Genomic DNA, 14251 nt, shown 5'->3' with positions numbered 1-14251 from the left:
TTTTCTGAATACTGAGCTTTAAGACAGCTGTTTCACTCTCCTCTTTCACTATCATCTAGAGGCTCTTTAGTTCCGCTTTGCTTTCTGCCACAGGGTGGTGTCTTCTGATATCTGAGGTTATTGATATTGCTCCTGGCAATCTTGATTTAGCTTGTACTTCATTCAGCCTGGCATTTCACATGATATACTCTGCATATAAGTTAAATAAGCAAGGTGACAATACACAGCCTTGATGTACCCTTATCCCAATTTGGAACCAGTTCGTTGTTCTATGTCTGGTTCTAACCGTTGCTTCTTGACCTGCATACAGATTTCTCAGGAGGCAGGTCAGGTGGTCTGGTATTCCCATCTCTTTCAGAATTTTCCACTGTTTGTTGTGATTCATGCAGTCAAAGGCTTTGGTATAGTTAATAAAGCAGAAGTAGATGTTTTTCTGGAACTCTCTTGCTTTTTCTATGATCCAAAGGATGTTGGCAATTTGATCTCTGGTTTCTCTGCCTTTTCTAAATCCAGCTTGAACATCTGAAAGTTCTCAGTTCACATACTATTGAAGCCAACTTGGAGAATTTTGAGCATTACTTTGCTAGCATGTGAGGTGAGTGCAATTGTGCGGTAGTTTGAGCATTCTTTGGCATTACCTTTCTTTGGGATTGGAATGAAAACTGACCTTTTCTAGTCCTGTGGCCACTGCTGTATTTTCCAGATTTGCTGGCATATTGAGTGTAGCACTTTCACAGCATCATCTTTTAGGATTTGAAATAGCTCAACTGGAATTCCATCACCTCCACTAGCTTTGTTCATAGTGATGCTTCCTAAGGTCCACTTCACTTCATATTCCAGGATGTCTGGTTCAAGGTGAGTGATCATACCATCATGGTTATCTGCCATTTCTGTGTATTCTTGCCACCTCTTCTTAATATCTTCTGCTTCTGTTAGGTCCATACTGTTTCTGTCCTTTGCTTTTGTGCCCATCTTTACATGAAATGTTCTCTTCAGTTCAGTTTCAGTTCAGTCACTCAGTCGTGTCCAACTCTTTGCGACCCCATGAATCACAGCACACCAGGCCTCCCTGTCCATCACAAACTCCCAGAGTTCACTCAGACTCACGTCCATCAAGTCAGTGATGCCATCCAGCCATCTCATCCTCTGTTGTCCCCTTCTTCTCCTGCCCTCAATCCCTCCCAGCATCAGAGTCTTTTCCTTGGTATCTCTAATTTTCTTGAAGAGATGTCTAGTTTTTCCCATTCTATTGTTTCCTCTATTTCTTTGCATTGATCACTTAGGAAGGCTCTCTTACCTCTCCTTGCTATTCTTTGGAACTCTGCATTCAGATGGATATGTCTTTCCTTTCTTTCTTTGCCTTTCTCTTCTCTTCTTTCCTCAGCCATTAGTAAGGCCTCCTCGGACAACCACCGTATAATCATAGGGATTTGATTTAGGTCATACCTGAATGGTCTAGTGGTTTTCCCTACTTTCTTCAATTTAAGTCTGAATTTGGCAATAAGGAGTTCATGATCTGAGCCACAGTCAGCTCCCAGTTTTGTTTTTGCTGACTGTGTAGAGCTTCTTTATCTTTGGCTGCAAAAAAAAAAAAATCAATCTGATTTTGGTATTGACCATTTGGTGATGTCCATGTGTAGAATCATCTCTTGTGTTGTTGGAAGAGGGTATTTGCTATGACCAGTGCATTCTCTTGGTAAAACTCTGTTAAGTTGCCCTGCTTCATTCTGTACTCCAAGGCCAATCTTGCCTATTACTCCAGGGATCTCTTGACTTCTTACTTTTGCATTGCAGTCCCCTATGATGAAAAGGACATCTTTTTCGGTGTTAGTTCTAGACCACTAAATTCAGAGGTAGTTTGTTACACAGCATGAGTGTGTGCATGCTAAGTGGCTTCAGTCATGTCTGACTTTTTGCAATCCTATGGACTGTAGGCCGCCAGGCTTCTCTGTCAATGGGATTTTCCAGGCAAGAATACTGGAGTAGATATCTCCTACATTGGCAGGTGGGTTCTTCACAGCAGTGGATAACTGATATACACTCACCAAATAAGAAAATCAGAAAACAGATAATAAACACAGAATGAGTGGAAAGAACCAAAATCAAAACCAAAACCAAAACACCTCTTACTGAGTCTTCCCAAGTAATCAAACAATATGGAAAAGGAGACTAACTTATTGGTCCAAGCACTCAGCAGATAACCACAAGTCAGCCTGTTCCAGTGGCCACCAGCATTCTCCTGGTCCAGCTCACAGTGGTCCTGGCTCTTACCAGCTGATACACTTTTATTTCTGTATTCACTGTGTGGCAAGTCTTTTGGTTTAGGTAGTAAGTTAACTGTAATCCTGGTTCCTAAGAGTGATAATATGTAGTGGGTGATATACCTAGAACATTCCTTTAGCTCAGGGTAAGCCTTAGATGCCTTTCTGAGCTGTTTGAATTTTATTTCCTTATATGCAGTGGACAGCTATAGAAGGTTGTATGTGTGCATGCTCAGTCACTTAGTTGTGTCCAACTCTTTGTAACCATGGACTGTAGCCTGCCACGCTCCACTGTCCATGGGATTTTCCAGGCGTGAATACTGGGGTGGGTTGTCTTTTCCAGGAGAGCTTCCTGGCCCAGGGGTCAAACCCACACTCCTGAATTGCAGGCAGATTCTCTACTACTGTACCACCTGGGAAGCCCTTATATAAAGTTATCTGACAAGATAAGGGGCCTGAGAAACCTGTATGCAGGTCAGGAAGCAACAGTTAGAACTAGACATGGAACAGCAGACTGGTTCCAAATAGGAAAAGGAGTACGTCAAGGCTGCATATTGTCTCCCTGCTTATTTAACTTATATTCAGAGTACATCACGAGAAACTCTGAGCTAGATGAAGCACACGCTGTAATCAAGACTGCCAGGAGAAATATCAATAACCAAAGATAAGCAGATGACATCACCTTTACGGCAGAAAGTGAAGAACTAAAAAGCCTCTTGGTGAAAGTTAAAGAGGAGGGTGAAAAAGTTGGCTTAAAGCTCAACATTCAGAAAACTAAGATCATGACATCTGGTCCCATCACTTCATGGCAAGTAGATGGGGAAACAGTGGAAACAGTGGCTGACTTTATTTTGGGGGGCTCCAAAATCAACTGCAGATGGTGACTGCAGCCATGAAATTAAAAGACACTTACTCCTTGGAAGGAAAGCTATAACCAACCTAGACAGCATATTAAAAACCAGAGACATTACTTTGCCAACAAAGGTCTGTTTAGTCAAGGCTATGGTTTTTCCAGTAGTCATGTATGGATATGAGAGTTGGACTATAAAGCAAGCTGAGCACCGAAGAATTGATGCTTTTGAACTGTGGTGTTGGGAAAGACTCTTGAGAGTCCCTTGGATGGCAAGGAGATCCAACCAGTCCATTCTAAAGGAGATCAGTCCTGGGTGTTCATTGGAAGGGCTGATGTTGAAGCTGAAACTCCAATACTTTGGCCCCTTATGCGAAGAGCTGGCTCATTTGAAAAGACCCTGATGCTGGGAAAGATTGAGGGCAGGAGGAGAAGGGGACAACAGGGGATGAGATGGCTGGATGGCATCACCGACTCAATGGTCATGAGTTTGGGTAGGCTCCGGGAGTTGGTGATGGACAGGGAGGCCTGGCGTGCTGCAGTTCATGGGGTCACAAAGAGTCGGACACGACTGAGCGACTGAACTGAATGGACCTGGAACAATCAATACTTTTAGAAGGTACCTGTGGAAACTGTTACCCCTGGCAGCATACAAGCCATGCTGACTTGGGAGGCACTGAACAAAGAAATCCCCGCTAGGTTCATAGTCCACCATTTAACTGAATGCAGGATCAAGTGTTCGAAGGAGCGCATGGGTTTTACTGTTGTTTTCCCCTCCAGTTTGCACTTTCTTATGTCTAAAGCTACTAAAAGGCTAACCACCACTCCTGCTTGGGCTCAGTTTTGGTACCCAACCCAAGAGTAGCAAATTGAGCATTCCTTCTGTGTGTGGTGTGGAAACACAACTGAGGTTTCTGTTACTGTGCCAGGGATGAGGATAAAGGAACATGTGTCATTAAATTCAGTTTTGGCTGAGATTCTTTACAAGGTCTCTTCATTTCCCTCAGTGAAATGTACCTCCTACGTACAGAGCATCACTCAAACACCAGTTTCCACTTGGCTCCCAAGGAAGAGCAAGACCACCTCCAGAAACACCCTCCCCCCAGCCCTACCCCCATCACACCATACAACTGCCTCAGGAAAAACACACAGGGTGGGTGTGTTCTAAGTCCCCGGTCTCTGCCTGCCATGAAAGAGAATTGCATCTGCATCTTCCCGAACCTTTGTTGTCCTGAATCAGAATTATGATTCTGGGGAGGCACTGAAAGGTGCTGAGCCTAGCTGGATTGATTTGCACCTGAAAAGGCGGAGGGGTAGTGGAGGCAGAGAAAAGGTTGAGTAGAGAGACAAGAGCCAGTAGAGTGTGAGTCTGGACAACCTCAGGTGGCTGGTGTGGGAAAGATTTGTAGGGAGTGCTGGCAAGAATGAGAGGTGTGTGTGTGTGCGTGTGTGTGTGTTTACAGAAAGACAGAGAGAGGAGAGCAAGAGGAGGGCATTTTAGCAAGTTTTATTGCATGTTAGAATGGAATCACTCTATGATATTTTTTGGAAAGACCCTCAGTGGACATGAATTTGAGGAAACCCTGGGAGACAATGAAGGACAGGGAAGCTTGCATGCTGCTGTCCACAGGGTTGCAAACAGTCAGACATGACTTAGTGACTGAACAACAGTAAAGATGTCTAAAGTTCCCCTATTAACATTAGTTGTTGAACTGGTGCTTCATTGACTATGATGCTTGAGGTGCAGCCACATGGAAATTGCTTTCATAGGATAGTAGAAATCTTACATTTACAGGGCTCTTTAAAATACGCCACTGCCTCAGTTTGATGAAATTAATAGATCTTAAACGAGAAGGATGAGAGGTGGTCTTCTAAAAGCATGAGGTATCTTTAGAGACTGTTGCCTCCAAACAGATATTCAGGAGTGCTGAGGTTTAGTGGTCTATTATAAGGCCTCATGGAGATAGTGTAACACAGTAGAAAAGACAGAGTCGATAGCTGGATGAATCAGGGTCCAAATCTCCATATCACCTCTTTTTTATTGGAAAGCTGGTAACCCACTTCTTAGCACCCTTGTCTCCTGAGATTATAGTAAGGCACAGCAATAACTGCCTCATAGGGAAACTGTAAAGATCAAGAAGGATACACCTTGCACCTGTATACAGGTGGGTTTTAATATATTAATATGATGGTTGTCATTACGGGGACTCACACCCCTGGCCTCCCTCTTTGCTTCTCTGCTTCCTTCCTGGCCTGAAACAATCACTTGACTGGAAGAGAAACAGAGGCAGAGATCGGAACCCTGGCCAGTTTCTTCTGGGGGGACCCATAATAAAACTGTTGCAGGGATGGAAAACATGCTAAATGAAACTATAAAATAGAAACCTAAAATATAAGACATTGACAAGGATGAACTGAGACAGACAAGAGCTAATCTCCAGTTAGGATTTGCAGGAAACCACTTCTTGGCAGGTAGACACTCAAAACATCTGGGACTCAAATTTGTTGCACTGTCATCTTCCTAAAATTATGAAGTTTGAATAAGGGCCTTTCACTCATACTACTCCGTTTTCAATAGCTTCCTATGTTTACCTTTGTCCAAAACAATATTTTTTTAATCTTCTCACAATGTGGAAATTGCCACTGCCTTTTCATCATTCCTCCTTTTCTGACCTCTCTCAAACAATGAAACATCAACTGCTCTGGTATCGCTTTCATAAAATAAAGCAGATACCTTTTGAAAGCCTCTTAAAGTCCACAAAGTTTATGGGAACTTACATTTTTATCCATTTGAGAAAACTCAGCTCTAAGCATATTTGAAATCTTATCTTTTGATTAGAAAAATACCTGCTTTTCCTAAAGAATAAATTTTTGAGTGGATCAGAGTAACTAAATGGTAGGATAATTCTACCAGTGACCTTCCTGCTAGAGCCTACTGAGCTTCACTGAGTGCAAATTCCCAGCATTTATCAGGTGAAGTGAGCCCTTTCACAGAGCTTGGAAAGGTATTTTAAAGATGTTGGACAGCAGAAACCCAAAAAGAGATGAGCTGAAAAAGTCAGTCTTTGTTGTCCGTCCCGTCCTTCTCACAAGACGTAAAATAGTTGTCATTTACATGTGCTCCATTTTCACCTGGGAGAATTTGTGAGTAATATAACCACAGAGAAAGGTGGTCTATGCTTCGGACTCATCTCAGCTTTTACTGTTTGTGTGATCATCCCCTCTACGGACCCCTCTTCACCTGTAAAACAAATATACCTAAGATGCCCTTCCTGCAGTAAAATTCTTTTTCTTCTCTGATTGCTTTCATCCTCTTGGATTGACATGCAAGATCAAGCAAATATTTCATGACAGCCCTGGGAGGGTTCAGCACCCAAGGTCAGAATCCTAAAATACCTATTTCCAGTTACATACACACACAGACACACACAGACACACACACACACAGACACACACAGACACACACAGCAACAACACACAAATACCTATTTCCAATTACACACACACACACACACACACTGGCTGTTACAACTAAAATCTGGGTGAGAAAAGATTTAATGTCCAAATTCCTATTGCAAGGAAGAATTTCATACATATATGTCTCCTGCACAGAGTCTGATGTTTCTGGATGAAACAGAATTTACCATGATCTCTAGCCACCATTAAACTGAGTTTTAGGATGTGGCTTGATTACACAATACTGTCAAACTGGCCGAATAAAGGGTAGGGTTTTGAAAAGTTGTTGCTATGCCAAAGACCTAAATTTGAGGTCTTTCTCTCTGGCAACAGCTAACAGTGTCACTCACACCTAAAAAAGAATGCAAGCATCTGCAGGCAGTCACCATGCGGCTGCGTGTGTCAGCAATCGCTACAGAAGAAACACAGACCCAGATCCAGGGTCTTTGCATTCTTGCCAGGAAATGATTTTCAACTACTTTGTTTTAACACCTTCACCCCTGAATTCTTGGTAACCACAGCTCAACTCAGGGGCTAAAATACACCTATTCATGCCTTTGGAAATCTACACATGTTTATAATTTGGGATCGCTATGTGAAAACACACTTTTCTATTTATCTTCAAGTCAAGCAGCTGGGCCATCTTAATGGATTTTTCTCAGCACCAGGCCATTAAGTCACACAGGCATGGGTTCCGGGCATAGAGATCCCTCTGGCCATACTTCTTAGATCTCCATGGCCCCTGCTACTAAGGACTGCTTAACGGGTAGACGGTCAGTGACCTGTCAACTCCCTGACAAAGTACTAACCAACCTAGAAGTCTGCAGATACACTTGAGGAATGCTGTTTGTTCTTTCCTGAGTGTCACAAATATGGGTGGAAGAAATGTCATGTGGAGAATATATTCACACAAAAGGTTGCAGCTCTACACATCCAAGATCGTCTCTGCTACCTTCAAATCTACTACTCACCTGCAGTCCCCTTTCCTTCTCAAAACAGATAAGAGAATTAATGTTTCAATCTCCAATGCTTTATGTTGTAAATTTTCAAGCCTACCAAAATCCTGCAAGAACAGTACCATGACAGCTGTATATCCCTTGTCTAGATACAAAATTTTACCACATTCCCCTCCTTCCCTGCCCCCCTCTCTCCCCCTTCCCTTCCTCTATCTCTCCATGTGTATGTGTATATAAAATTATACATTATATGCACAGACCTCTTTTTGCTGAACATCTTGAGGATTAGTTGTACATGTTGTGACATTTCATGTCTAAAGACTCTAGCTTTTATTCATCTAACATCAAGAATATTCCCCTATATCCACCACTGTCTTTGACAAGATAGTTAACATGTGAAAGAAATTCAACATTGAGGAAACACTGTTATCTAATATTCAATCTGCACTCAAATTTCCCCAACTGTCCCAATATATCTAACACAGTTGCTCGTTCTCAATCAAGGATCAGACATGGCATTTGGCTGTCATATCTCCTTAGCCACCTTTCATCTGCAACAGTTGGGGGGCGGGGGAGGTGTCTTCAATGACACGACAGAGTTAAGGAATGTACACCAGTTGTTTTGCGGAATGTCCCTCAGTTTGGACGGGTCTGAATTGTTTCCTCAGAACTGGATGTAGGCTAAAGATTTTGGGAGACGCTCCATCAGGGTGATGCTGTGACTTCTTTGTGCATCCCTAGGACACCTGTTATCACTGCACCCATTATAGGCATTGGTAAGTAAGAGCATGGGCTTTGGATCCACCTCAGTTTTTACTGTTTGTGTGATCTTAAAGCTAGCTACAGTGCTTAAACATGAATACTAAATCATTTACACACCTTGAATTGCAACCTAGTAACAACAGTTATTCAAAAATCTTACTCTCTGGATCATATTTCAATACAGCTGTCTCTTTTGTCTCTATTAACTCATTTTCTGATAAACCAGGAGATGCTAACAGTATTCTATAAAAGAGATCATATGGACCATAAACACTACAGGCTTCACAAAGGAGGTGCTTTTGCATTGGGTCTTGATAAGTAAATAAGATTTAGTCAAGAAGAGCAGAGAGAGATATACTCATAAGAAGTGTCATGAGAAAAGGCTTCATACATGACAGTGAATAACATCTGAGGACCTATGAGTTGATGGTAATAATCTAGGTAAGAGATGAGGAAGACCTGCTCTAGGCCTTCTCGAGTGGCCAACAAAATGCAAACAAGTAGACAGACTGAAGAAAGTTGCCATATTCTTTAATAGCTCAACTAGGGCAACTGCATGTTTATGACGCATTACTGACATCAGTGGGCAGCAGTGGTCACTTAAATCTAATATGAATATGAACAGTGTGAGATGTTCAGTAGGACATCCAGATGGAGCTGTCCAATACACAGAATAAGAGACCTGGAGTTCAGGAGAAGAAACTTGGTGAGAAGTGATGACTTGGGTCAATGCTATGAAGAGTTGAGGTCACAAAGACAGACAGGAACATCAGTGTAGAGAGCAAGCAGATGATAGATCTGAAGAGCAGACTCTGGAAGAACATTAACAGGATGGGGAAAGGGCACAGAAGGGTAGCAGTTCTGTTTCTTGTTGGTATCCCAATTTGCGCACTGGATTTTGGAGGTGTTGATCTGGTGGTAATTGGAGAAGAGAAAAGAAAAAAAAAAAGAGCTTGACCAGATTTGTAGATTAAGGAATCATGAGTGAATGGGCAGTAATTAATTATACATAAATAAGCATTTTTTTGGACTAAAGATAACTCCACTGTGTGTTTTTTCCAACACCAGCAAGCAATTAACTCATTTCTGACACTCTTCACCTGGGGATAGTGTCAGATGTCCCAGGTCAAGGCTCAGTCCCATTAAGACTGTCCCCATAAAAAAAATTAATAAAAAAAGGACTGCCCCCATTTCAGATATCAGTCTCAAGTCCAGGTTGTCAGCTGGGCTTCTGAACAATGAGCTATAAACCAGAGATTCTCAAGATCTCCTTCTTGAGTTTGAGTAATTTGCTAAAGTGGCTCACAGAACACAAAGAACACCTACTTAGGTCTATCAATTTATTATGAAGAATATTATAAAGGATTCAGAACAGCTAGCTTCAGAAGTACATAGAGCAAGGTATGTGGGGAGGGACATAGAGCTCCCACACTGTCTGGGTATGCCACTCTCCTGGGATCTCCATGTGTTCACCAATCTGAAAACTCTCCGAATCACGTCCTTTTGGTTTTTTATGGAGGCCTCATTACGTAGGCAAGATTGATTAAATCACTGACACGGGCAACTCAATCAGCCTCCAACCCCTCTCCCCTCTCTGGAAGTCAGTGGGGTGGGACTTGAAGTTCCAACTCTCTCATCATGAGGTTGGTTCCCCTGGCAACCAGCCCCCATCTTTGGGACTTTCCAAAAGTCACCTCATCCAGGTGGGGCTGAAAGGAGCTTGTTATAAAGAACAAGATACTCCTTCACCTTTATAGAACTGGAGCCATTTCAGGAACTGACGACAGAAGACCAAGTATTATAACAAAAGACGTTTCCATTGTTCTTATGGCTTAGGAAATTCCAAGGGTTTTAGGTGCTCCATGCCAGAAACAGACAAAGTCCAAATACGTATTGCTTATTATAAATCACAGTATCACAATAACAAATCAGTCAAGAAAATATAAGTGATATAGGATGGGATAAGTGGAAAACCATTACTTGGAAAAGAGGAAGAAAACAGAGAAATGATGGAAAGGATAAAATGGAAAGGAAACTCAAATGAAAAAAAAGAAGAAGGAAAAGTTAGGGGTATAAATAGGAGTAAAGCAACAGAGGTCCCCTGGTTCTCTTGAATCCCATGGCCTGCCTGTTCCAAAGCAGAGGCAACAGGTAAAGAACAATGCTTGATCTGCTAGAAGAAACCAACATAAACATCAATGCACGCATCTCAAACCTTAATTTTGCTCAAATTATTTACGATTCACAGTTTAAATTAATATTTATAAAACCCTTCTCTCCTTAGTTTCCGGACTGAGAGCTGCTTTCTGCAGCCATGTGGGTTTCACTGGTGCCTTCCTTGACTTCTTGCTATAAGTTTTGCTCCTATAATATTATATATTAGACTTCCAAGGTCTGGAGATGCCACATGCTTGGGGCCAAACAGATATCTGTTAGCTTCATTAAAGCGATGGCCTTAACATTTGAAAAACATGGATTTAATAAAAAGTTTAAAAATAACTAATACATGTACACATTAATGCATATAATATTAATATACATAATATATAGATTTTTAATTAGATTATTTAAATCCATTTCTTCCAAATTTAAGTATCTATGTATTGACTACCTGATTCTGATGAATGAAATTAGAAAGATTTTTCATAACTAATTACCAATGTACTACTACCCAGTATGGGAAATAAAATGCACCTGCAGAAATAGCAATTCTTACAATTAAAAAAAAATCCATTTCATTCAACTTGCTTAAACCATGTACCTAATTAATGAGCCCCACAGTTCTCAAATGTAATTTTGTTGTTGTTGTTGCATCAAATTTCAATTAGTCATTGTCATATGACTGTGAAGCAAATCATCAGAGTCTAAGTAGGAGCTTGCTTAAATTCTTGACATTTTTCTAATTGTTCTTTGCAAGACCACAGGCACAGAAGGCACCACAATGAAAACAGTCGAAGCATTGTTACTAAGCCACACATACCCTCAGCCTTCTGTGCACACATGTACCTGTACATGTACACACGTGTATGTGAGGGCACATGGGTGAGCCCAGACATGTGCACCGTGTTGCTTCTAGAACTAAGCTTTGTTCGTATTTTTGATCTTCCACCTTTTTCTTATTAGCAAAAGGTAACAACAATTAAGCAATAAAAATTAGTTGCCAGGAATTATGAAACATCAATGCATGAAGAAGAATCCTGCATCTGACTACATGTGAACATTTGAGTTTTACTGGTTTTAGCTGGGTAGGTCCAGAAGAACCAGGGATTTGCTTAACAATTCTCCAGATAATAGAATCACCTCAGTGACCATTATGTCTTTAGAAAGTTGGTCTACAAATGTGGTACTTAAACGCAAGAAGATTTTTAAGATTGAAAAGAGCAATTTATCATGAAAATGCTGCTTGTTCATCATGAAATTATTTCTCTCACTACCCCTTCTCTCCTTCATTCCAGGGGAATGCAGAGAACTGAAATGAGAAAACCATAATTACCATCGCATTCCTCCCCTCAGGTCAACTTAATTACCAGCTTCTCACCCCAAAACAAATTTAACTCTTTAGGAATGAACGTCATTCTTATCACTCATGGGAAAAACACAAAGATTAAGATGCCATTTAGGCATAACTGCAATCTTTCATTTTTAAGTGACCTCACAGTTTAATGGCTTCAATGCATTCTCATTCATGTGGAATATATACTGCAGGAAAGAACTGTAATAAATGGCATTGTCATGACCCTTAGGTTAGAGCAAAGCAATATTGGAAGATAAATCTCAATTCTGGATACTCACCAATCCTGCAATGGGGGTAGGCAATCTATTGATCTTTTTAACAAGTCCTGGCTTTATAGCATTCAGCAACCTGTCATGAAAAAGACAGAAAGTTAAGCGAGACATAAAGCAAGATGGATCACACAAATCACCTTTATCCGGGGCTACAACTAAATTGCTGAATAGGAAAAGCAGTGAATTTAAAGCATGTAGTAAATCTCAATAATCTGTGAGCCTTCGTGCATCCCAGTGAAGAACTTTGCCAACATCAAGTTTGTCCATGGCAGGTGAAGTTTTAGAATTTGGAAATAATGGGAGAAAAGAAAGGATGGAAACTAGGAGGTGCTTCAGGGGAAAAGACAAAGGTGAGCTGGACTGAGGCTGGGAGGGAATTGTCTAGGATGGAAGCCAGGTATTGCTACACACCAAAGCTGCTTCCCCATTCTCCTGGCTAAGGCAGAGGTCTCTCCAGGGATGCACTGAGTTCAGAGACCAACATCTATCATTGCAAATAATTTGCCAAGATTAACTCTTCCTCCAGACTTTCTTGGTCTTTGAAGAGAGTGGCTTGTTAAATGTGGTGAGCTTCGCTTAAGAGAGGAAAGAATATGTTTAGCAAAAGGTTAACCAATTATATCCTGCAGATTTGAAACAACGCTGACCACAATTCCCTAGGTGTAAAAGATATGTGACCCAAACATTTGGGGGGTAAAGGTTGAAATCATGTAAAAATGGTAATACAAAGGAATGCAAGAGAAGCAACCATAGCTGTTTATCTTCAGGAAATTTCAGTTCAGAGTGAAAAGAAATAAGGAAGGCAACTTGTAAAACTAAAATAGAGTTGGCATCAGGGTGACGTGGTAGAATTGTAGCATTTGCCAACTAGGGTTTATTCATAAGGGAATTAATGAAGGTATGGTATTGTGGAATGGAGGCATTTATTCTTATACTCAGGAATTAGAGGAGAGGCAATAAGGTAATTTATCTCAGGACACAGGGCAAAGAGAACGTTGGGACAGGGGTTTGTTTTCTACAATTCAGGGGTAAACAAACTATAAGTCATGGGCCAAATCTGGCCCAATGCCCTCCTTTGTAAACAAGTTTTACTGGAACATAGCCTTGCCCATTCATTTACGCTTTATTTACTTCTGCTTTTGTGCTGTGACAGCAGAGCTGAGTGGTTACAACAGAGAAGCTAGAGCCCACAAATCAAACAATTTTTACTATATGGCCCTTTACCAAAAGCTTTGCCAAACTCTGTTATCATTCATGCAATCAAAGATTATAGTAAATTATGAAGAACCTATGCTTAATAGATTTTCACAAACCAGTAACAAAAGATGCTTTGAAAGTGTCCAATAATTAGTCTTGAATTCAGCCTATATTTGACCTTGACACCACTATGTATTGACAGATGGAGAAATGTTGCTGCAGTGGTTATGACAGGATATTCTGGTTTTACACTAAGAATTGCCTGTTCTTGGAAACTTTCACCCCAATTCTTCAGTGTTGCCACCAAGAGGCAACGCCCAGAGCAGCCACAAAAGAGTAGTGCCTTTTGGCCCATTGAGAACCAAGATGGCACTCCTTTCATCAATGCACTTAATTTTAACCATGAATTTAATCTTCTTAAAAAGTGGGGGTTTTATAGCTTATCTTGAAATTATTGGTTTTTCAAGTTGGAAGGCAACTTGTTCACTCTTCTCATGTTTCAGTTTAGAAAACTGAGGCCTGACGATGATGACCTAAGTGGTACAGTCAGGCCTGGCATCTGAGTTCCCTGGATCAACACGTTCTCTTGGGTAGAGTTAACATCCCATAGCTTGTGATTCAAAATAAACAGATAGGATGCCTGAAAAGCAGATTTCAAATGTACAAAATTCTTAACATACATTAATTTTCTTACCAGTTCGTAACACTGTCATTTTAAAGTAGAGTTTTAAATAGTAGTCACACGCAGTTGTTGAAAAAGGTCATTGACTGGACATGACTGTCGGCTAACTCAAGCTGGCCCCATCTTTGGCCTGTATGTTCTGCCCACCGTTCCCACAGTGGGAACCATCTTCCAGCACTCGGCCTTGAGATAGTAGTGTGTTATTGAGACTACCTGGACTGAATATGTGACTGAACCCAGTTAAAGCATCTGTATAAACAAGATTCTGGCAAGATTTTCCTCGTCTTTCAGCTGCCCAAGG

General features: G+C 41.1%; 1 protein-coding gene across 2 annotated transcripts in view; it reads right to left on the bottom strand.

The window, feature by feature from the left end:
* Positions 1–14251, bottom strand: part of LIMCH1 (LIM and calponin homology domains 1) — a 355643-nt gene that overhangs the window by 173152 nt on the left and 168240 nt on the right. For both annotated transcript variants that reach the window (XM_068975297.1, XM_068975298.1), the window contains exon 3: positions 12078–12147. In XM_068975297.1, coding sequence (XP_068831398.1) covers positions 12078–12147 — 70 coding nt within the window. The remainder of the gene's footprint in view (positions 1–12077; positions 12148–14251) is intronic.

The sequence above is a fragment of the Capricornis sumatraensis genome, chromosome 7 (assembly GCF_032405125.1).
Source record: "Capricornis sumatraensis isolate serow.1 chromosome 7, serow.2, whole genome shotgun sequence".
NCBI classification, from domain to species: Eukaryota; Metazoa; Chordata; class Mammalia; order Artiodactyla; family Bovidae; genus Capricornis; species Capricornis sumatraensis.
This window is presented reverse-complemented; position numbering and strand designations above follow the sequence as displayed.